This window comes from Gallus gallus, chromosome 2 (assembly GCF_016699485.2).
Source record: "Gallus gallus isolate bGalGal1 chromosome 2, bGalGal1.mat.broiler.GRCg7b, whole genome shotgun sequence".
Lineage (NCBI taxonomy): Eukaryota > Metazoa > Chordata > Aves > Galliformes > Phasianidae > Gallus > Gallus gallus.
In genome coordinates, this window is record NC_052533.1 from 1966747 (window position 1) to 1991262 (window position 24516).

At 42.8% G+C, this 24516-nt stretch overlaps 1 protein-coding gene across 3 annotated transcripts in view; it reads left to right on the forward strand.

Annotated features, from left to right (window-relative positions):
- The first annotated feature begins 2367 nt into the window (after positions 1-2367).
- Positions 2368-24516, forward strand: part of NKTR (natural killer cell triggering receptor) — a 39901-nt gene continuing 17752 nt past the window's right edge. For 2 of the 3 annotated variants that reach the window (XM_004939074.5, XM_004939075.5), the window contains exons 1-6: positions 2368-2402; positions 2823-2913; positions 10214-10288; positions 15017-15124; positions 15901-15945; positions 17440-17527. In XM_004939074.5, coding sequence (XP_004939131.2) covers positions 2856-2913; positions 10214-10288; positions 15017-15124; positions 15901-15945; positions 17440-17527 — 374 coding nt within the window. In that variant the 5' untranslated portion in view covers positions 2368-2402; positions 2823-2855. Of the gene's footprint in view, positions 2498-2822; positions 2914-10213; positions 10289-15016; positions 15125-15900; positions 15946-17439; positions 17528-24516 lie in introns of all 3 variants that reach the window. The other variant, XM_046938194.1, reaches the window with a different exon arrangement.

Here is a 24516-nt window from a genome sequence, read left to right on the forward strand (position 1 = left end):
TTCAGAAGACTGGCATCAACCATGCTTTAAGAACTTCTTGCCTTTTTTGTATGTCTTTCTTCCACCAGGCTGCATATTTACCAGCTTTAGTCCTAGAGATGATCTTAGGAGCTTCTCCCAAAGAGACCAGAAACTTCCTTCTATTTGCTTCCTTATTAAAATAACCAGGGCTTGAAATTTCCATGTCTTTTATGAGTCTTTTGCTTATTTTTTTTTGTCCATCTGCCTTTAGGAAGCAGCTCATATTCCAAAAACAGATGAGCAAGTGACTGTGGGTAAATGGAAACTAATTAACACTTTATTTAAGCCAGGAAGAAAAAAAAAAAAAAGACCAAAAACATAAAAATACGAATTTCTATTAATTGTTCAGCAATATTAAGGAAGCTGAGGAGACTTGCTTTCAAATGTTTGTTTTGGACAGGAATTCCAATGGACCTGCTATAGTTCACTTAATTTCTCAGTAGCTTTGTTTCTCAGTGTCCAGTTTTGAAGTGAGGTAAATAATACCCTTCTACATTACAGAGGCATTTCACAGATAGATAATTTAGGGCTATGGTACATTTTTTTTTTGGATAGTTACAATGCAAGTATCCCCAAAAGACCTATGCAGCTCCAAAGACAAGCTTCCTTGGGGAGCACTCACACAACCATGCATGGGAGACAGTAAATGACAGAATCTGACTGCTAACACCTCATGAGGTGCTCAAATGCTGCGGGGACAGAAGCAGTAAAAGCTATAGATCTATTACTTCTACTTTGTTACATTCCTATCCACTAAAATACCCCTTTATTTCACTATTGCCTCTGCTTATTCTCAGATTTCTTATCGAAGACCGCTGAATTTTTGCACAGAGAAGGATGTAACCGCAGACGCTTCTGCTAAATGAAATTACTGCAATGATTTCTGGTTTGTACAGCTTCTGAGAAACACTGAGGAATGCATTACATCTCGGGTGGTGAGGACTTATAGTAAGTGTCCTCACTGCTGGGAAAGCTACAGAAGAAACATGAGACATCTTTTGCACCAAGCAGTGGTTTAGATGGAGTATATGCAAGCTGGAACGCAGGGTGTGTGGGGTGCATGCTGGGAGGGGGCTGCCTTCCTCTGTCTTCCCAGAAAAGCCATTTCCGTAAGGATGTGAGCAAATGACACAGATGTGATGGATACGAAGGGCTGCATAAGAAGCAGTGGTAAGTTGCTGGCTGTGCTCGGTGTGAAGCAGCTCAGCCTGATCGATGCAGGCTCAAACTGAGCAGGAGGATTTATGGACTTAATAAGGGAACGGGCACCTCCCACCTGAACAATTTAACAATTCAGTTTTTAATAAGCATGTGCTGTGTTCACTCTGGGATGGCCCAATGCCCCAAACTCAGAGAAATAAACCATGACTTGCTATGATTTTCACCCAGAGGGTGGTGATGCACTGAACAGGTTGCCAAAGGAGGCTGTGAATGCCCCATCCCTGGAGGCATTCAAGGCCAGGCTGGATGTGGCTCTGGGCAGCCTGGTCTGCTGGTTGGCCACCGTGTACACAGCAGGGGATTGGAACTGGATGGTCATTGTGGTCCTTTTCAACCCAGTCCATTCTATGATTCTGATTCCAATATATACATGCGTGTATATATATATATATATATATGTTTGTTAGTACTATTAAGTACCATTCAGACGATGGCACTTTCTCAGGCAGATTTGCTCTCTGCAGGTAAAAAAATATTCAGGCTTGAAATACCCAATGTTATTAAAATATCCCTTTACTCATCAGGGGAATTCCAGCCCTGGTAAGAACTCAGCATTTACGCCATGGCAGAATGTTACAATTCCTTAAAATTTACCACATTCCAAGGTACCGGGAAAGCAACAGAAACTCCAATTTAGAAAGCTAAAACCAATATTCGCACCTCAGCTTTTCTTTACTATTTATACCCCAAAAAAACTTAAAAGCAGCAGTGCAGCCTGCAGAGGCTGCTTATTTGCCATATGTAAGCATTTAACAAGAGGCTTTCCCATGCAAAGTTTTCTGCGTTTTGTGCTCACACACATAGAATACGTATTATCTTGAGGAGGAGACATTTCTGCATGGGGCACACGAAGGATTGCAGCCATTCTCCTCACGGAGAAGCGCGGGACCACCGGCACAACCCACCGTCTCCACACGGAGTAGCGCGACCGTTGGAAAGGCGGGAAAGCGCGGGGGCAGGGAGTGGGCGGGGCGAAGCGGCGGGGGGCGGGGCGCGCACGCGCGGGGGGGCGGGGCCTGGCGGGGCGGGGCGGGGCGGGGAGGGCCACTCAGCGGCCGGGTAATGGCGCTCGGGGCCGGCGGCGCCTCCTCACGGGGGGTGGGAGAGCGAGGGGGCGGGGGGCGCGGCGTGGAGCGGGGACAAAGCGCACGAGCTGCCAGGTAAGGCCGTACCGCTGCCCTGGAGCTGGGAGTGGGGCGGGTGGGCAACGCTGGGAGGGCCGCGTCCCCCTCCCCCACACGGTGTTCTTCTCAGAGTGAGGGTCTCCCCCCCCTCCCCCCTTTCCCCCCTCCGAGCGGTTCCACAGAGCGGGAGGGCTCCGCTGTGTCCGTTCCGCGAGCAAAGCGGGGTGGGGATGGACGGGGTGGGAGGGGAGAGAACCAGAGGGGGGTTGGGGTGGGGGGGGGGGGGAGAGCGAGGGGGGTGGGAGGGGGGGAGGTGTCCTACTTTTGAGTGAAAAGAAAGGAAAAAACATATATTAAAACAACTAAATAGGTTCTAAAAGCAGTGCCCCCTCCCGGTGCGCCCAGGGGGACTCTGCTGAGGGGGCTGAGCGCTTCTCCGTGTGTGTCTGTGGGCAGGTGCTGAGCCGGGCGCCGCGGGGCCGCGCGGCCATGGGCGTGCAGGACCGACCGCAGTGCTTCTTCGACATCGAGATCAACCGCGAGCCAGGTACGGCATCACCGCGCGGGGACACGAGAGCCGAACGTCTCCCAACTCGTGAACTCGTGTTATCCCTACGGAAACCACAGTGGCTGCCAGTGGGCTTTAATCCTGCGCTTACTGCTTGTCCCCCCACGACTGGCTTCACTTCTTTTTTTTATCTGTGGCAATCTGTACAGGTTGACGTACCCGTTTTTGGAGCAGGAATCAGGCAGTCCGTGTTAGTTGTGGAATGTTTACTTGCTGCTTTCTGCTGCCTTTTCTTTCTCGAAGAGAACTGATAGCTTCGGTACGCTTTCACTTTCATTCTCTACTTCAGTGTCTCTTTGAAAGGCTTTGAAATAAGAGTTTGCCTCCAAGTTGCAGATGTATTCAAATACAGCTGTAAGCCCTTTGACTTCCATTTTCACTTCAGCCGAAATTGAAAGGAGATTCAGTGCTAACTCCAGTGGCTGATAAGGTATATCTGTAAATCTTTCGCTGGTACATCTCCCATTTGAGATGCTCTACCATCTCAGAATACGTTTTTGATCAGAGAAATATTAATATAAAAGGGATTTTAATGTGTTCCCTAGGTTTAATTTCAGATTTACTATGGAATCAGGCAATTAAAAATGCTGTAGGGCAGGGTGAGCTCCTGGCTTAGGAGAGGTAGTTTGATGAGATATGATGTATGAAGAGAATTCATTCTTTATCTCATTTACTTTTAATCTTTGGAAAGGATTTTAGGTTTGACTTCTCCTGTGAAGAACCTCCCTGTGCTGTTTTCCACTTCTCTGCCTTTACACACACACACTCCTGCTTCCATTTCACAATTCAGCCTTACATTTCACTTCCTCAGCCTTACACATCACAAGTGGAAGTGACTTACCTTGTTTTCTCTCATACCTGTTTGGATTTGATATCTGATAATGGTGCCAGAGAGGTGTTCACGTTCCTGGTGGTGCACAGATTAGCTTACCTAGGGTAGGTGCAGGTAGGCAGGGCTCTGGTTGTTGCTGCTGGTATCTGTTTTCTCTTTAAAGTGTTGTGAATCTCATGGGTGTACCTCAGATTCAGAGCCCTGCTGTTTTTATTGCACTGATTGGTGACTTGTATTTTTGCAGGAAAACATGCCAATTTATAAAATATTAGTGCAGGACTTGAGTGTAGTGTGCTTATACTACTGCATGCTAATGTCTGTTTATTAGTTTACTGTGCAATCATGCCTTAGGTTTTAAAATTACATTTAAAAAGCTTAAATATAGCCCTTTTGGCTGTAAGATGACCTTCAGAAGCTGCATCAAGTGTGAATGATGAAGCAGTGCTTCCAGACTACATGAAGCACTGACTGAGAGATGTACTGTCCTGCTGATACCACTGAGATACTAATTTTAACTTTTAAACTGCCACCAATCTCCAAATCAACATTTTGCTTATCTAACTTGACTTATAAGAAGTCTGTCTGCTTGTTTATTAAATGCAGGGAGAAAGATCTGGACAACAGGATAGTGCTGTGTTTTCTTGCTAGCCAGCAGGTAAAGCATTGCCCCCTGCTCTGTCTGCTCTAAGGAAACTGAACTGGTATCTACAGAAAAGGCAGAGAATAAGAGGATGTGTCTCTCACACAACAGGAGACTTCTCCTCACCCACAGGACTCAAAACTGTGTCATGTTAAAGTCATTTTAAAGTGTTGATTGCTTGGAGTCCAGGAATGTTCCCGTAGACAGCTGCCAGCTCAGAGCTTCCCCTGCAGAGATTCACTTACCCAGGGGTTGTGTGGATACCTGTAGCAATTAAAAACAGGAGTGCAGCTCACAGATGAGATGAAAAGGGGCAGCAAAAGGTGATGTGTGTGCGTATGTGAGAGGAAAGGACTGCGAAGTGTAAATTAGTTTCGCTGGTTAATTGTATCTGTTACAAAGTACAGGGATGAATGCTGCAGCGCTGGTTGTGCTTTCAGGAAACTGCATGACAGCTTTTATGCTTCTCTGTTGGTTAATTTTAGCTACAGAACGTTGGAATAAAACTTGTATGTTTGCTTGTTTGTGCCTCTTGCTGTGCTGCAAACTGCTTTCTATCAGCATTTTTCAGTGTAATTTGATATTTGGACTACTTCTAACAAGTTGCCACTTAAGTGTTTTTTTATGAGTGTACATTGTGATTTTTTTTTTTCCTAAAGTAAATGGAGATTAAATCAAGAGTAAGCATTTATTTTGACACAGGCAGCAGCTCTCCCTTGTTTTGTGTCCCCACACCGATGGATTTGGGCACGGGTAATATGCAGAATTAAACTATATGCAGTAAGCCAAGAATCTGGGGATGGCAGCAGATGCTTCTTGTAAACAATTCTGGCTTTACTCTGACAGAAAAATTTTCTTGGGCCTGTGCTAATAGTCATAACACCTGAAACAGCAGTGTGTTCCTGGGATGTCACATGTGATGTTCATGTGGACCTGCGATGTCTTCTCATTGCTCCCCACCCCTGCTCCTGACTTTGTCCATCAGAAGATACATTACACTTAGTTTTGCTTTGTTTCATTCCTCGTCACAACAGAATTTTTCTTATTCTCATCTCTTTTCTCGTGCCTTCTGCTGTTGCTTACCCCCTTGTTCATTTTTCCCTCAACTTCAGTTTTTCTTCTTCAGGTGTGTCCCTCCCTTTATCAGTTTGTTCATAGAATGGCCTGGGTTGAAAAGGACCACAATCATCATGCAGTTCCAACCCCCTGCCATGTGCAGGGTCGCCAACCACCAGACCAGGCTGCCCAGAGCCACATCCAGCCTGGCCTTGAATGCCTCCAGGGATGGGGCATCCACAGCCTCCTTGGGCAACCTGTTCAGTGCGTCACCACCCCCTGGGTGGAAAAAATTGCTCTTAATATCCAACCTAAACCTCCCCTGTCTCAGTTTAAGACCATTCCCCCATGTCCTATCACTATCCACCCTTGTAAACAGCCATTTCCCCTCCTGTTTATATGCTCCCTTCAAATATTGGAAGGCCACAATGAGGTCTCCCTGGAGCCTTCTCTTTTCCAAGCTAAACAAGCCCAGTTCCCTCAGCCTTTCTTCACAGGAGAGGTTCCTTCAGCACAGATCTCTCTCTGGTCTGAACTTGTATTAAATAGTCTCCGCTACACATGTCACCATAATTGTCCATCAGCATTAGTAGAGGCCTTAGTGGGCCTTTAGTCCTTTGGAGGCAAAAAGTTGAAAGTGGAAAGCAGATTGATGTTTTGCCTGCAAACCTATTGGCAATCCAGTTGGATGTGATCTGAGCGTCAAGGACGTACTGTATGGGGAGCCCTTACTGGGGAGTGTGAGGGCTGTAGAGCATCAGTAGCTTCTGGGGGAAACAGGTTCTCAAAATTGAAATATTCTCATTATACAGAACAGGGCAGAATGAAACAATACTCAATATTTATCTTGAGAGCAAGAACGAATTAAATTATTAAATGGAATTCCAAATAGATGAGCCTTTGCTGTTAGGAGAAGCCGTAGTGTCGTTTTTCACTTGTATTTCTCTGTGAAACTGAAGGCAGTATGTTTCTGTTGTGAGCCATGCTCAGTGTTTGCTTTTGTGAGGATGATGGAGCACTACAACAGGGGGTGGTTCCAGGAATGAACCAGCAGAGCTGGCGAGGGGAGCCTTTGCTTGCAATGAGTGCAAGACAGGGTGAGGAAACACTATCAAAGCATTAATGTGTCAGGATTTCTATGGGTTCAGCTCAGAGGAAATGTCCATTCTTGTGAATGATGTTTTAAATACTGCCTTTTTCCACAGGAAGCTTTTGCTTTTCTGAAATCTGTAGCCATGCATCTACTTTAAAGCAATGCTTTAAATTGTTTAAGACTTAGGATTCATAAATCTACATATAAATACAAAAAATATAGGATAAAAATGCGTTCATGCAATGAGGTGTTATCTAAATTGCCATACAGATTAATCTGAGACCTTTGGCCTCGGGGAAAGTGTGTTATGTGTTTGTCTCCAGAGCTTGTTGCTAAAACAAGTTAAGCATCTAAACTGGAGGAAATCACAGGATAAGTATTTGAAATAAGTGATCACTTTCATCCTTCCAATACTTGAAGGAAGCATGTAAGCAGGAGGGGAAATGACTGTTCACGGGGGTGGATAGTGATAGGACAAGGGGGAATGGTTTTAAACTGAGATAGGGGAGGCTTAAGTTGGATATTAGGAGGAAGTTTTTCACCCAGAGGGTGGTGATGCACTGAACAGGTTGCCCAAGGAGGCTGTGGATGCCCCATCCCTGGAGGCATTCAAGGCCAGTTTGGATGTGGCTCTGGGCAGCCTGGTCTGCTGGTTGGCGACCCTGCAGATGGCAGGGAGTTGGAACTAGATGATTGTTGTGGTCCTTTTCAACCCAGGCCATCCTATGATTCTATGATGATTCAATGATTTTAATAAACTTTGTTAACAGGAGTCTGTGTCATGTTACAGCATGGATGTTCCTACTGTGATTTTTTGTCATTTCATTTGGATATAGAGCTACTGCTTCTGTAGGTGAAGAATTAAGGGTCCAAAACCAAAAGAGAAGTAGTTTTCATCTTGCACAGTTGATGTAGCCTCATTAGCTACACATAGCACTTTATGAATTATAACTTCAAAACGTCTTAGAATTTATATGTGCATCATTTACTGTATTTAATTAATGGAACAGAAATACTTTTAATCACTTAATCCAATTTCTACCAAAAAAATATCTAAGAGTGCTTTATCAAAGTATTGATTTATGATTAGCAAGAAATGTGAAATCAGGATTGGTGAAACCTCTGCGGTGGAAAAAATGGGAGTCCTATGAAAGCTGCACTGTGGTACGGATGAATGCATCTCCAAAGCTGTGAGTGGAAGAGAACCATTTGATTGAGAACAAAATTAAAACTAGGGAAACGTTCCGTCTGCTGATCCCCTCAAATAAGCTATTAATAGCACGTGTAACTTCCTTGTGCTGCTGGAAGACTTGCTTGCTAAGTTAGGTGAGTTTCATTGTTAGGAAGAGCAAACAGCTCAGCGTGTGTGGTTTAGTCCAGATGTAACACAGCCCTCTGCAGGCCCACCTGTTGGCCAATGCTGGCTGAGGATCGGCAGAGCTGTGTGTGCAAGCCTTGCTCACGCAAATAACTCTCATGAGCAGTTGGTTTTGTTTTAAGGTACCATTTGAGCCTTAGTCACAGCAAACCCATTCCCCATTTGGGTAACTTAAGCTTTATACTGGAGAAATGAATCTGGAGAAATCATTGGCAGCTTTCTCTATGCGGTGACAGTGGATTATTTCAGAGAAGAGTACATTGAGGAAGTCAGTAACACCTCAGGTGCCTTTTACACCTTTGTTACATCAACTCATGCTTCATTCCAGGTTTAAAATGCGGCACTTCTATGTTTTCAAGGCACAGCTGAGATGAATAGATTTTAAGCAGACTTTGAACATATACATGTTTGGTGTGTTAAATTAGCAGCAGTAACTTCATGTATCTGATCAGGGTGTCAGTGTGTTTGATCTTTGGCTCATGTACTCTGCTGTTTGGCAGCAGCAGATCTCAATTCTCAGTGACCGTACCATTCATGCAGCTTAGGTAAAACACAGGTAGTAGCCCAGCAGATGGATGCACAGTGTGTGGTTGGTGTATTTATAAGCACACTGCAGCATTTTATGTAACGGCATGTAAGAAGGTGAGCAGCACTTTGGGTGATGGGGAGGGGAGATTGGCTTATTTTTAAAATGGAATCTGTAGTGTTCTGATGCCAGGTGTGCACTTTGCAGTTTGTAGGAGTTGAAAGGCATGATGCATTAGCAGATCTTACTGACAAAACACCGAAAGGTGCTGTTGAAGTCATGGTTCCCGAGTTAGGAACGTCTGTCTGTGCATTCTGCCTTGTTGTCCTCAAGAAGCAGAGATGAGGCACTTCTTCCAGGAGTCACAAGTGGTGTGTGCTGCTTGCAGTGATGCCTGCAGTGCCGTGTATGTAGGACAGGTGCCCACCATGGGATGGCTGCTGTGCAGTGCCTGGGGGCAAAAGGCCCTTCTGGAGCCCTGAGGTGGGAATGCCTCCCCTCCTGCTTATCCCACAGCTGTCAGCTTGATCCATCAGCAGCTCTGCTCTTAGTACAGTGGGGATAGTGATGTTTTTCCTTCCAATGAAAGACATCACATGATATTTCACATAGGGAATGCAGGAGGAAACGTGTGCCTGGCTCTGTGAGCACTGTCACCACTCAGTTCAGCGCTTTTGCAAACAGAGCAATGGGATTTCTGCTGTTCTGAATTACTGTGCTTATAATGCAAATTGACCACTTCTTCGCTGTTCCTCGGTTCTTTGAAGGCTGTCTCTACCCATGTGCGTGAGGATTTTCTGCCTGCTGTAATAACGAACCCTCTGAGAATACTCGTACTGCAGTTAAGGAAATAGTCGTTTCAACAGCTAAAGGCATCTTGAATTCTTAGCTGAGATACAAAATACAGGTGGTCCCTGTGTTTTTCATTTATTGTGATCCAAAAAACTGACAATTGTACGTATTTGGACAAGGCCTTACAATTGAATATCATTTCTTAGGAGGCTCTCCGAATTCGTGGTGCCAAAACAATTAACAAAATACATTTTAAATTCCCTTTTTCTTTAAGGGAAGGGGAAGAAGTAACTCCTGAAGAGTTCAGTAATTACATTGAAGTCATACCGGTGTGTACCACTAGAGGGTGGTGCACGTTACTAGATTCTGGCTGGCCTTCCTGTAATGCTGGCTGGCCATGTGGCATTTAACTCTTAATTTTTGCCTTGCTTCACAATACGGAGATAAGAACTGCATAATTCGCAAAGTTATTGATAAGGATTTCATACATCTGACTGTATTTGTTTTGACTGTAGGAATAGAAGTCCCAGAAACGTAAATCTCAGAAAATAGGAAATGGGAAACAGATCTAAAATAGTTTTCTTTAATTCTTCTGTGTTTTAATCAATTTCCAAGGTGCACAGCCTGAGCGCTACCAGTGGTGTGGGAGTAGCTGTACTGAGAAGTGAGGATTGCTCTGTTCAAATTGTACAGAGAGGCAGCAGTGTTTGATTCACAGTATTTGGCAACTGAACCATTAGTCCTGAAACTGCTAATGCTGTCCCACATGTCTTTCATTTTCCTTAATTGATTCATCTATTACACTTTCTATTTAACCCTTGGCCTAACATCCTTTGGTTTCCATTGCATTTGTAGTTCTTAACACAGTGTAGAACTAAGATGCAGTTATGTAGATTTATTCATATGCTATTTTTCTTCTATCATAAAGAATTGTAAAACTTTCTATTTTTTTAATCTTCCAGTTGGTCGAATTATGTTTCAGCTCTTCTCAGACATATGTCCAAAGACTTGCAAAAACTTCCTTTGCTTGTGCTCGGGTAAGTAGCATGCTTTTATTTAACAACTTTAATGTTTCTTACAACTGCTTCTTTAAATGGGAATAAATTGTAGCTAATAGGTTTTGTTTGGTTGCTTTTTTTCCTGATAAGGACAAAGCTGAGACTTGATGGTGCCCGGAAGGATTTAGTAGCACTGGGAGTAGCCTGGAGTTCTGTAATGGTTACTGAGTTAGAGCAGTGGAGCAGCTACAGAATTCCAGACTGCAAGGTTGTCACTTGGTAGAACAAAACGTTATCATCTATTCCTCATTTGGGCTTCGTTAGAGGAAATTGATACAACTGAAACAATGGAGAAATTATTGACCACCCAAGTTACACACAGGGGGAAGATGAGCAGGACTTGATCAGGAGAGACATCAGGTGTTAATGTCACTGCTCAGTGCAGTGGTGACACTTCACTCGGCTCCATGTGAAGTTTTGATTACTGTTATAGAATAAAAGTATGTTTTGGGTACATGTCAGTACAACAGGGATCAAAGGAAGGAATCTGTTAAACCTTAGGAGAAAACTGCTTTCAGCAAAGTGAAGGATGGAGAGGGAACATTGTTACTTAGAAGTCCTGGGGTTGTGTGGTGGGAGAAAGGAGGGCAAGGATCTCTGAAATCAAAGACAGCACTAGCAAAAGAATTTCTGGGTAGAATCCAGCACCCTATGACCCATTTCTTTTTCTTCTTTTAAGCAGGAATTAACTTCTTCATGAGACTTCTAATGACCGGAATAGTAAGGGTAGTGACAACTCAGTGGCTTTTGGATCCATGGGGCTCCTTGGTGGTTTTGCAACTGCAAGTTAGAATTCAGTCTGGATTACATTATTGCAGGAATCTCTGTGTTACTTATACAAAGAATTCATTCCATGCATCTTGGTCCTCTTGTCCTGCATACCTGAATTCTCAAGTAGTATGCCTTAAATTAACTGCACCAACTAAGGCTCTTTTAGAGCTAGCCAGTAGGCTGGCTGGTGTAGTGTCTGAGCCTCATGTTCTGTAGCTCTTGTTTTAATTCCTTTCAGTGCCCCTGCTAGGTTAAAGTTAGCTGGAGATCATGAGGTGTGAAACAGACATGTACTTAGCAGGAAAAAGATCCATAAAAAGAGTTGACAGCTTTGTTTTGCATACCTGTTTAAACTCTACTCTACAGCTGACTGTTCATGTTTCATTGAAGTTTCCAGCTAGAATCTGTCTTTAGTTGGGAGAACACAGAGAGAGCCCAAAGTCTTGAGTTTTGTCTACTCTTGAGATCAGATTCACAGTCATAAAAGCTACCACAAACACTGGTTTCATTCTTGCAGTTTGTTTGCTACTGTGTACTCACAGGCCAGAGCCATGATTTCATAGGTATCTTTTAAAAATTGCTGGTAAATATGTGATAACTAAATTATGAGAGAGATGCACATCAGAGAGCTTCCACTTCATATTTTGGAGTAAGCACTGGTTTTTTTTTTTTTTGTCTTGCACCTAGAAGCCATCTCTGCCACTGTAACTCTCCAGATTGAATTTGGGATTGCTGAGATTAGAGACTCAGGTTGCATGGCTAACATGTTCTTGTTTGTACCAAGTACATCTGTGCTGCTGTTTAGCTTGCTTGAGTTGCTTCCTAGGAACTGTTGCCTGCCTTTCTACTTCTCCATGACAGGTTCTTCCAGTGCATCTGTTACTGCCAATTTATCTGCATCATGCAGATTTTCCCTGCTCTATTGCACACCTTCATACAGGCATCTATGAAGAAAATTTACTCTGCCAAGGTTTTGGCTGGAACAATAACCACACCTTATTCCATACCACTTACTTCATGCTCAGGTCACGTGCTCTTTAATACATCTTCATTAATCACCTCCCTTTGATTAATATACAGATTTTGTTCCACTAGTGTATGGACTGCCCCTGTGAAATCTCTGTAAAACATCATTGATGTCTCAGTCCGTGACTCAGTACCTATCTGTTGTGGTTGGTGCTTGGGACAGGAATGACCTGGAGTTAATGGATGGCAGAGCCACTTCAGGTTGGGGCACTGCTCCCTGTGAGGCTCATCCTTTGTTGGCTCGAGTGATTCCTACTATTGGACTTGCTGTAACATGCAAATCAAGTCAAGGGTTGCAGCAGTTTAAAGTTGCATCCATTGTAGTCTCCACCTTCTTGCCTTTTGGTCCAGGCCACAGGGCTTTATGGGGCAGTGAACTCCTCCCCTCACTCCTGCTCCAGACTGGGATTGCCCATTGGTCGTGGTCCCTCCAGACACCTGCTGGGTCTGCTTTATCCACGGTCACAGGTGCCTCGAGGTATTCTGACATGGTCTTGTCAATGGTCACAGATGCTGCAAGGTGTACTTGCTCCTGTGTGGACTCATCCACAGGTCGCAGTCCCTCTGACTTGAGTTCTCTCTGGAGTTCCAGCTGCTGCCATTCAGTACGGTGCCCAGGAATGGCAGTGAGGTGCTGTTTGCCAGCCCAAGCTCATGGCCACTGCTGTTATCAGAATGTTCCCAGGCACAGCCAAGCAGGATCGTATGGAGTAGAGCAAACAGCAAAAGAAAAAGCAGCTGCTAATGAGCAATGGACTGTAAGGCAAGCAAGCCTTGTGACAAGCATGGGAGCATACCAATTAGCAACTGAACAGCTATAGCATCAATAAATTTAGTTTAGCACTCCGCTTCCCGATGATGACAGATTTGATTGTTCGTGCCTTGTGGTGGGTGTCAGAAGAACTGTGGCTTAACTCTGCAGGCAACTCAGCATCACACAGGTGGTCACTCACTGTCCCCTAGGTCGTATGGCGGAAAGAACTGGGAATGTAGGAGTGTGGGAACTCAGTGGCTGATAACAAGATTGTTTGCTGATAAAGCCAAAGCCATGTGCACAAACAGCAAAACAAGCCTGCTCCAGGCTTTCCTTCAGCAGGCAAATGTTCAGCCACTTCAGGAGAGCAGGGCTCGTTATGCAAAATCGTTTATTATAGAATCATAGAATTGTGTGGGTTGAAAAGGATCATAATGCCCTTCTAGTTTCAACCCCCCTGCTGTGTGCATGGTCGCCAACCACCCGACCAGGCTGCCCAGAGCCACATCCAGCCTGGCCTTGAATGCCTCCAGGGATGGGGCATCCACAACCTCCTTGGGCAGCCTGTTCCAGTGCGTCACCACCCTCTGGGTGAAAAACTTCCTCCTAATATCCAACCTAAACCTCCCCTGTCTCAGTTTAAAACCAGTCTGCCTTGTCCTATTACTATCCACCCTCGTAAACAGCCGTTTCCCCTCCTGTTTATACGCTCCCTTCAAGTACTGGAAGGGCACGGTGAGGTCTCCCTGCAGCCTTTCCCAAGCTAAACAAGCCCAGTTCCCTCAACTGGGAAACTTTCTCTCATAGGAAAGGTGTTCCAGCCCTCTGATCATCCTAGTGCCCCTCCTGGACCCATTCCAAGAACTCCACATCTTTCCTGTGCTGAAGGTTATTGGGAAGACAGACAAATGCCATCACTCCCAATGCCTCACCATCGTGCCAGTCTTTACACAGAAAACTCTCCCTCTCAACTAAAACTGTGACATTACATGTATTGCCTCAGCATCCTAATTGTGCGCTCTCTCCCAAGGATGTTGTCTGCTGCATAGAGCCACAGATGAGAACCATGGCCAGAAGCAGTAGGCCAGGCTTAGGTATATTCCTACTGTTCGCAGCAGGATCCAGCAATGCTCTGGCACATGCTTTCTCCCTGCCGCCAGGGATGGATATAGCATTCCAGTTGTGCTGCTGCATTTGCCTAGGTTACGCTAGAGGATCTGCTAAGCAGCAGTTCTGTGGTGGGAGATGAAGGTGCACTGATGAGATTGCATGGACTTCTGGCAACCAGGACTGACTTGTGAAGGGCTGCTTTACGTTTTTGGAGTTTGAAGCTGCTAACACCATCTTCAGCAACTGAATAAGTCACTTCCAGGAGTCACCTCCACTTTTCACAGTGAAATTTATTGATGGAAGTCTCGTGTTGTTGTCAGGCGTACTTCTATCCTTATCTTTGGTCTTGACAAGAAATCTTTGAATCATTGGAGACCTAACCAGTACAGCATCGTTTCCTGGTGTTGACATCCTGTCCTAGTTGTATACAGGGGCTACTTTATTGGAGAATGTACAAAACTTGTTTCAGGGCAAGGTGTTGTGCCCTAAGACTAGATCCCAGTGTTTCAAAAGCTGTCTCTCTTGCTGTGCCCCTGCTGCTCCCTCTGTAATCTCTGTCAGAAACAAGTGGAGGAGGATAGGGTGATTCTGGCTGATGTCCTGCAGGCTGTCATTGTTGTCAGACGCAGACTTGGCTACTGTGAAAGAATGCTGTCTGCCTTGACAGCAGAATTCTTGCATTTAAATAAAAGCATCTGGACTTGCAAACTGGCATTTGCATGTCTTTCAGTCAGTCCATCTGCCAGGTAAGCATAAGGCCATTTGCTTTTTGGAGCTTTGTCAGGAGCTCCCCTTCCTATAATCTCAACAGGAGACTGCTTTTGGGCACCTTATGCTAAATATCTGAGATTAGGTTGGCAGTGCAGAATGTTAATAGGGCCTGGGACTGAACTTTACCTACCAGGCTGCTGTTCAGGGGACATGAGAAGGCAACAGGCAGGAATGTGTTTGCTTTTATGGTTAAGGAGGTCTAGCACTGGAGGGGTATGATCCTTGAATTTATTCAGTGACAATCTGCTGATTGTTTGTGTTTAAACTTCTTGCAGGTGAAAAAGGAATTGGCAAAACAACTGGGAAGAAGTTGTGCTACAAAGGCACTACGTTCCATCGCGTGGTTAAAAACTTCATGATTCAGGGTGGGGACTTCAGTGAAGGTAAAATGGGTTCTGTGGAGCAAACCTTATCTCTGTGGTTATAATGTAACTTTAGAATACAGCATGCAATTATTAAAACGCCTTGAAAGTAATATCATTGGTTTTCTGTTTCTTTGTTAATTTTTGAACTTCTAATGTGTTTCAGCTGAAGTTGATACTTCTTTAGAAAGAATTCTTAACATAAAGAAGAAAGCAGCCTTGCTGGAGTTGATAACATTAAAGCAGGATTCCAATCCAAACTATAAAGTTGCTGCTTTTCGTGTCAAAAGATCTGCCTTCTTGTATCCTGTATCTTGAAGTGTTATAAACTGATCTAATGTATATAAACTATAACTGATAGATACGTATGTGGTGGATGACTATCTTGTGTTGATGGTCAAGTGGAAGTAAAGATAACGTAGCTACTTGCTTATCTCATTATGGTGGTCTCTGAGCAGGACAAGATTGTTGGTGATGCCTGCTGTTGTCTTTTTTGCTTGGTGTTGTATTTTCTGTTGCTGCTACTTCAGCGAACAGCAGGGAGAATTAGCCTTTGGAGCCTCGCTTCAGGCTTTCTAGTGTTCAGAAGCACAAAAGCAGTCTTCATTTTCAATATTCTGAGTGTCAACAAGATAATGAACTGCATAATGAACGATCCTGCCTTTTAATTAAGGATCTTATGCTTAGCTATTAGTAACTGGCTGGAGTATCCTGATGTGTTATAAATTGGCACACGTTATGCACAGCGCTTTTTATAAACAGAACAAAAGGTTTAATTCATGCTTTTTAATGCACAGGTAATGGAAAAGGAGGTGAATCTATTTATGGTGGCTATTTTAAAGGTAAGAGCAAGTATATCTTCACAGATTCTCAATTCCGTTCTGAAAAGTCTTGATTCCCAAGATACGTAATGAAAAGAGGTCTACTTATAGATCACCTTTTGCATGAAACTAATATTGCATGAGAATTATTTTTATATGCATGACTTTCAGATAGTTTTTATTTTTGTAATATTTAACTTTAACTGACAATTAATTAAGGCTAACATTATTGGTTAAACATGACTTTCAGCATGGAGGTTAGGCAACTTTATTCATGAATAAACTCCTATCTTCCTGCCTAAAACTGTCAACATATTCTTTTGTTTATAGAGAATGTGGTCTTTTGCAAAATGAAAAGGTAAGAGACAAAAGCTCAGTAACACAAATTCAAACTCTGTTCCCTTGTACCTTCCCTAGTAAATACATAGACAACTGATACATCCGTTTGTAGATGGATATCTGTGTTGCTTGGAGAAATGAGGAGTTCTGTGTCTAACCTTTCTGAGGGTTAATGACTTATTCTGAGAGAACACTGGCATAATTTTCAGTTCTAAACAATTTTTTTTCTTCTTTTGTTAACGTCCCTTTTCTCCCCTTCCCTATTGAAGGTTTGTATTTTTGGTGTTCCTTTTGAAGTGTTTGTTTATATGCTACACGAGTTGCTTTCCTTGCAAAGAGTTTTTAAATGTATATTTACCTCTTTTTAAAAACAGTTGTTGGAAGGAAAATGGTGAGTTTATGAAGTATTATTTAAGGATATAACATTCTTTCTTGCTACAACAACAAAAACACTGCTAGTTACTATGGTTTTGAAGTGTTAATAAGATGTTCCTAGGGTTTGTCTCTAAAGGGTGCACTAAAGGTGGTAAGTTCTAAACATGCAGTATTGTGCTTTGATATATAATCTTAAAAATAACAGCTTCTTATGCCCAAACGGTAATTCTTACCTTTGAAAAGGAGCTTCAGAACAATATCTGGTTTTGTACTATGCCGTGCAGCCAGAAGTGCTCTTTAATTCCCTGGAATATGAAATGCATGTTTAGTTCAGTCTTAATTGCTTTTACATTTAGGTTGAAGGAAGAATGTATTCTTTAGTTCCTCTTTCTGGTATTCAGGGTTTTGCTTATTCCTGTATGTTTTGAGGCATCCACCTTGGAATGGATGGGTTGCTCTCGTAACATTCCGTGCCAGGGAAATGGCCATTTCACTGGGTGCCCATAAATAGCAGTGTGGTGTACTTGAGGGCTTGTTTTGGGATCACCTTTACATTCATTTTCATCAGAGATGTCCACGGCATTGCTGTAACTTTCTGTATAAAAGTATGCTTTCTGTCTCATGAGTGTTTCTGCTGTAACTTTTGAGGGCCTCGATTAGATTTCTGTTCTATTTCCAACCTGTTCAAGTTTCTTTAGCAGCGGAAGAATTTCTCCTTGTAGTACCCATAAGTTACTAAGAAAATCTGACTTGCATTCCTTGTCAGGGAAAATCTGACAAACATATTTTTTCTTCAAACAGATGAAAACTTTATTCTCAAACATGACAGAGCGTTCCTTTTGTCAATGGCAAACCGAGGGAAACATACCAATGGTTCCCAATTTTTCATGTGAGTAGATGTGATCTGACAGTTGAGCTTTTGTTAAACAGAGGAGCGCTGTTCATGAGAAAGATGGTATTGCTAAATTATCTCTAACGATGTTATCCACCTTACTTTGAATAGCGTTGAGTGGATACCTGCAGAGCTCTAATAGGAAACAGCAGTTACCACGAGTTGCATGGGGTATTCATTTGGGTTAGAAGTGGGTGCTATGGGATTGCTCGTTGTTCCTTGTTTTTTACCCTAAAATTATGGCTATGCTGTTGTGCTTAGTGTCCAAAATCAGATTCTTTGGTTTTGTGTTGTACCAACCAAATCTTCACAGAGTACTTATGAATTACAGTGCTGAGCATTGTACACAGGAGGCAGCAAGGTCTATGATAGGGATGGCCTGTATGTTTTTACATATGCTATTTAAAATATGGCTTATGATTTCCTTTGGGAGACAAGGTTTTTTGTAATTATGTCATTCTGGGGAGGGGGACCTCATTTAGTTTTGTTGTTTTTCTCCTGGACTTTCTGTTCCTGACAAAACTTTTTTCTATACTATTGAATAGTACTGTTGACATGTGTACACTAATTGTCATGGTCCCAGTGCTGTAGAAAATAATGTGCTGAAAATCAGGTTTCCCCACATAATCTTAATGAAACAAAAATGAATCCATTCCAGTATATAGCCACATCCTGTTCAACTGTAGAACACACTTTTCTGTCATGGATAAATGCTCAGGTGTGATGGCAGTCAGGCTCTTTTGATTGAATTAGGTGCATTCTGGGTCCAGTATTTAACAGTTTGTATTTGGGAAGATGTGATTCATAATTTGGGCTGGTGCTAAGAACTTTCATTAAGAAATAATGCTGGTGTTTTTAAAATTAAATTCTGCTGTAGTTGCTTAGCTGTAAAAAGCTTTTTTTCTTTGCCATCTTTCTTGGGGGATGAGTGAATGGCGCTTCACTGTCTTCGGTAAAGGAGGAAATTCTCCTGAAGAGTATTCCTTTTCTTTTTGTTGCCTGAAAAAGAGCTTCAGTATGACACAATGAAGTTCAGATAAGAGGCATTTTTAGGTCTCTTCCTAAAGAATGCCCTAAAAATGGAAAATTAATAAGAAACCTAAGAAAGAGTCTTTCAGTTCCTACTGTTCTGACTCTCCAAAGAGAGAAAATCATGTCAAGAGCTTATTTTCCGTTAGCCTCAAAGCAACTTCTAGGTGATATGCTTCCCTACAGTAAATCTGAATGGAGATTATAAATATATATATACACTAGTATGAGAAACAACCTCTGTACAAAAAGGAACGTGTGGTTTAAAAAAGCACTCTGCAGAACACTGGTTTGCTGTTTATCACTTGATGATACAGCTTTCAATTCTTGTGTCGCAATTTTCCATTTTTAAGCTTATCTGAACAAAATACATGAAAACTTAATGGTGCTACATCTATCAAGAAGCTATCATTTGAGGGCTCTAAAGTTTCTTTTTGCTCCTGTATTTAATTCAGATGTCTTCCTCTTTCACTTTTAGCAGTAGGCTCAGCTTACTTGCTCAATTAAATTTAATGTATTTAATGGACACCCTGTCTCACCATGCAAAGGAACATCCTAAGCTTGTGTTAGATGCTAAATTATAGCTCACATAGGACAGTAAAACGTGAATAATGCTTGAGAGTGCCTTCATTAAAGCGAAATTATTTTGAAAGGTACTTATATCCTTCAAAAATTCTTTTTCTTGGCTGTCCTGTAGCATATTCATATGGTTTTATGAATATTTTTATAAACCCAGTTTACCTTAGGGTTACATAAATGTATCGTATGCAGGAGTAAATTCCCAGAGTACCAGTGAGGTTTAGGTGGGCTGCTGTCTTTGTGCAAGTCTTTAACGCACACTGTAATGCTGTAGACTTGTGTGACCCTTTTGACCAGAGCTTTTTACTGCATGCAGTAAATGTTGTTTGAGATATCTTTGTGTACTCCAAGACAGGGCATGTAGATGCAGTGCACCATCCGTGGGGCACCCAGCACTCCTGGAGCAGCAGCTGGAAGCCAGCAGGGGATAGTAGAGGGCTCAGGATGGCAGTTGAGCATTGTCCCTATCTGGGGTGGCTTCACACTGATGGGCAGCAAAAGTCCACCATGCCACACTGTTACCACCCTTCCTCAACTAAACAGGGAGAGAAAACACAGTGAAGAAAAGCTCATGGGTTGAGATAAAGACAAGGAGATCACCTGTCAATTAACCATCAGAGGCAAAAACAGATTATGCATGAGGAGGTGAACATAGTTTATTGACTACTGCCAATAGACTAGGGCAGTGACAACTAAAAGCCACTTTCTTCTACTCACCCTCTTCCTCCTTGTGGCACAGAGGAGCAGGGGCTGTGGTCAGTCCATAATACTTGGCCTCTCCCACTCCTTCATGGCTGCTCTCTGCCCATGCTGCACCTGGACATGTGCTCTGCATGGTGCCCTTGGGTTGCACAGGGATAGTTTGCTCTGCTATGGGCCTTTCCTGGGCTGCAGAAAGCTTCTGCTCCATGCTTAGAGCACCTCCTGCCCTCCTCCTGTGCTGACCCTGGTGGCCCCAGAGCTGCTTCTCTATTTCTCACTCCTCTCTTCTATCTGCAGTTGCACAGCCTTTTTTATTCCTTAAACCTGCTCTCCCAGAGCACAACCAGTACTGCTTATGGCTTAGCTCTGCCCTGCAGCAGGTCGCTTTTGGAGCAGCTGGAGCTGGCTCTGATCTGGCATGGAGCAGCTGCTGCAGCTCCCCACCACCAAAACCCTGCCTAACACATTTGCAGGGTTTGCCTTTTTTAATAGAATCAAGTTTGTGCATTTAAGCTGAATCCCAGCGTTGGCCTGCAATGCTGCAGCTTATCGCGGGAGTGGGTACGATTACGGCATCCATAGGAGAGTGCCCTTAATGGTAGATGTGCATATATACAGTCAGTGGGGACGTCAGGTTCATTTTCAGTAACTTGATTTGTGAATAGGTAAAGATGGATGGTGAAACATGTAGGCCAGCAGTCTGTATTTTTACATAGATTTTTTTTTAAGTGTGGAGCTTCGTTTCTGCTTCAGTGTTTGAATTTCAAGATTCAAAGTAGGAGACAGCTACTAAAGATGATATCTAGACAGCTTCTGATTTAAGACTTGAAAAAGTAATATATTAAAGCAGTTAGTCTTGCTTGCTGACATTTGTGTGGTTACATTAGGGAATGTACTGTGTGTTCCTACAGATTTTCTTTAATAACATAACTTACTTCCTTTAGTGGTGTACTTTAAACTGAAATTAAAATGTTATGCTCAAAGGAATGCTCAATTATTCAGCGGTTTATCATGAGGAAAAATTCTTCAAATGTGTGTGTGCCAAATGTAGCAAATAGGGAGTGCAAGTAAGTCAATTTATAAGTCTTTGTTCAGCTGAGACTGAAATAGTGGAGGGAGTCTTGAATATATGTTTTTACTTGCTCATCAAATGCACTTTCCCTGCTTTCTGCACTAAGTGTCATCAGGAATAACTGTCTTTGTAGGAACTAATAAGGCAGTGAATCTCCTTGACAGGCTGCGTTAGCAAGCTGGTCACCATGGGACTCAAAGTCATTAAAATGTGATCTGCGGTGGTCAGTTCTGCAAGTGATGCAAGTGAAGTTAGGAAGTGTGAGTGTAGAGTTGGGAGAATGAATGGAAGGCATCACTAGGAACTGGCAAGGTGCAGAACTAGAGCAAAGGGAGCATGTATATCACAGAATGGCCTGGGTTGAAAAGGACCACAGTGAACATCGAGTTCCAAACCCCCCTGCTATGTGCAGGGTCACCAACCAGCAGACCAGGCTGCCCAGAGCCACATCCAGCCTGGCCTTGAATGCCTGCAGGGATGGGGCATCCACAGCCTCCTTGGGCAACCTGTTCAGTGCGTCACCACCCTCTGGGTGAAAAACTTCCTCCTAATATCCAACCTAAACCTCCCCTGTCTCAGTTTAAAACCATTCGCCCTTATCCTACACTATCCACCCTGAGGAACAGCTGTTTGCACTCCTGTTTATACGCTCCCTTCAAGTACTGGAAGGCTACAATGAGGTCTCCCTGGAGCCTTCTCTTCTCCGAGCTAAACAAGCCCATATCAGACGTGCTATGTTTGATGCTCATTGACTGTTCCTACTTAGAGCAGTTGGGTTGAAGGTTGAAAGGAGAGGGCTTAGTTACAGCAGGATTGGTTTTCATGGATACCTGCTTCAGATATGCCAGGTCTGCTCATATGTGTCTTTAGAAACACTCCCTGCTCTGACAGAATGCACTGTACTGAAATCCAGCAGGAGGGATGCACAGACTGTGTCTGTTTGTGTTGTTGGAGTTGGAATTTCAATTTTCTGTAACCAAAGGGATCTTTTATAGCGTTTTGTTGCATTATTGTGTTGAAGACAGTTTTAAGACAACTGCTTATAACAAGCTTTTGATATTTTCAGGTAGCAGCGCTGCTTATTTTTCTATGATTTAAGTTTTTTTCAGAACCATCAGTTACTTAAGAAGTGCTCTGAAAACCATAGTATGCTTATCCTTTTTTTTAACTATCCCATTTCCATGTTGATATACAGTTAAGGAATTTCTTGGATGGGAGTAGTTTGATAAGAGCCATGCTAGAATCACTTCCTTTTTCTCTGTAGTCCAGGACCCATTTTGGATTGTTGCTGCACGTTTTCATTATTATTATTATTAATTTTTCTACTGTTATTAATGGGAGTGAGGTAGTACCTCTAGAGCATTATACAAATGCAGTTTATGTCTTCAGGTCACTTAGTTAGTTAGAGCTGGGGGGCTGGTAAGCCTGTTCTTGGATGGTCAGCACAGCAGCTGGGTTCTTGTTGGCTGATGTTCTTTGCAAGCTCCTTGCTCAGCTGATCTGATGAGGGTACCTTGGCTGTTTTGAGCACCTGTTGTGCCTGTGGCCCTGCCCAACCTGTAATACAAAAGACTGTAATACAAAATAAGTGCACCTCTCATGAAAGTGATTATAGAAAGTACTATAAAATTTTTGAGTCTGCTGATTATACAAGTGCTTTTGCTCGACTTTGCTTCTCTGAAGTCATGCAAAACCGCCTGAGCTGCATTTACTACAGAAGCAGAAATGTGAAGGTGCAGAATGTAGCATGAAGAAAACAGCAGGAGGCAAATATAGCATCCAGCTTCTTGGTTGTCATTTGGAAGCTTTCGATAGTAATTAACTTACTACCTTGCTGTTTAGTTGTGTGTTAGCTTAAGTAATTGAGGAATACTTACTGCAACGTAAACAGGAGTCCCAGGTTTTGTTCCTTACCAGCTCAAACAGTGTTGAGTTCTTGCCATTGTGTTCAAAAGCCATCTATTTAAAACTTGAGACTGTTTTGATATGTTAGATTCCCACCTCGATACTGAGATTACTGTCAGTGTAATGTGTCTCCCAAGCTCCTTTTCCTTGCTCAAAACTAAATAACCTTTTGGTTCAAACATACTGTAAATGTGTGGTGTGCCTAGTTACTAAATGTAAATAGACTAACCTCTCTGAAATGCTAATTGATAGATGAAATCAATGATGAGGATTTAACAACTGATGAGGATTTAACAACTGATTTCTGAATGTCACTAACTTCTTAAAAGTGCCTCATATCTAAGGGTTTCCAGTGTGCCACACCAGGCATTTTTCTGAGCAGTCGTCCCTTTTTTCTTTCTTGCATATGACAGCTTTGAGCTGATTGTTGAACAATTTACAGAGACACGAAAGTGAACAAAAACAATCAATGGAAGGTGCTGATTTTGCAGTATTTTTGAGCAATAGTGGTGTTTGTGCACTTGGCACATAGGCTGGTCCCAGTGGTTGGGTTAAGATTGATGTGGAAGTACAGCCCATGCAGAAGTGTTCCCAGGATGCTTGTATGTGTAATGCATTACAAAGGGATCACTTCACTTACTCCCTGCTTAGATGTGTGGATAATTGCTGATGCATTTTTAAATCATTGCTGCCCTTCAGAATTGCACCAGCATCAGTTGGTGTGTTTTTTTTCCTGTTAGTGTCTGCAGAGTTTCTCTATGCTTCTAAGCAAAAACACTGTAGTAACTATTCACATATTTTAGAGAAAGCAGCTTTGTCTTATACAGAATTTTCATAGTACAAGGAAGATGTAAGCTAACTATGGACTATATAAAGCTGTGGGCTTACCAACACCTTTCATTTGTAAATGAAAGCAGTTAAAGGCCTCCATCCTATGAAGCACACACACAGAATCATAGAATGGCCTGAATTGAAAAGGACCACAATGCTCATCCAGTTCCAACCCCCCTGCTGTGTACACGTTGACCAACCACCAGACCAGGCTGCCCAGAGCCACATCCAGCCTGGCCTTGAATGCCTCCAGGGATGGGGCATCCACAGCCTCCTTGGGCAACCTGTTCCAGTGCATCAGCACCCTCTGGGTGAAAAACTTCCTCCTAATACCCAACCTAAACCTTCCCTGTCTCAGTTTAAAACCTTTAGGGCTTGGTTCCATTGGACATTTGAACACAGATGTAACCACCAGCACATCAACAGACCCACTGAAATCAGTTATTCTTCTGTTTAAAGCTGTGCATGTGTTCTAACACTTGTGCTGGATTGAGCATTTCAGAGGGGATTGGGAGGATTCTAACAGTTTATCTTTCTCATAGTTTATGCAAGGAAGTTATTTCTGCAGTTTTGTGTTGTTCAAGAGAACTGACTGTAGTTTTCAAAGTGCCTTGTATTCTAAAGAAAATTTAGAGCCCTCTTTTTAGGCATCCTTGTTCTGCATACAACTTGATTAATATTAATTTTAAACTTGTATTTAATAAAAACATAGACTCAGTTTTGTCTGAAAATGTATTACAATTTATTTCTGCCATTTTTGTGTAAAATTTACAGAAACAGTGTTACATCGTGCGCTCCAAAGGTAATGTCTCATTCCTCTAAGGCTGTGTCCTTTTCTTTTCTCTTTCTGTTTTTAATCTTTCTTGTT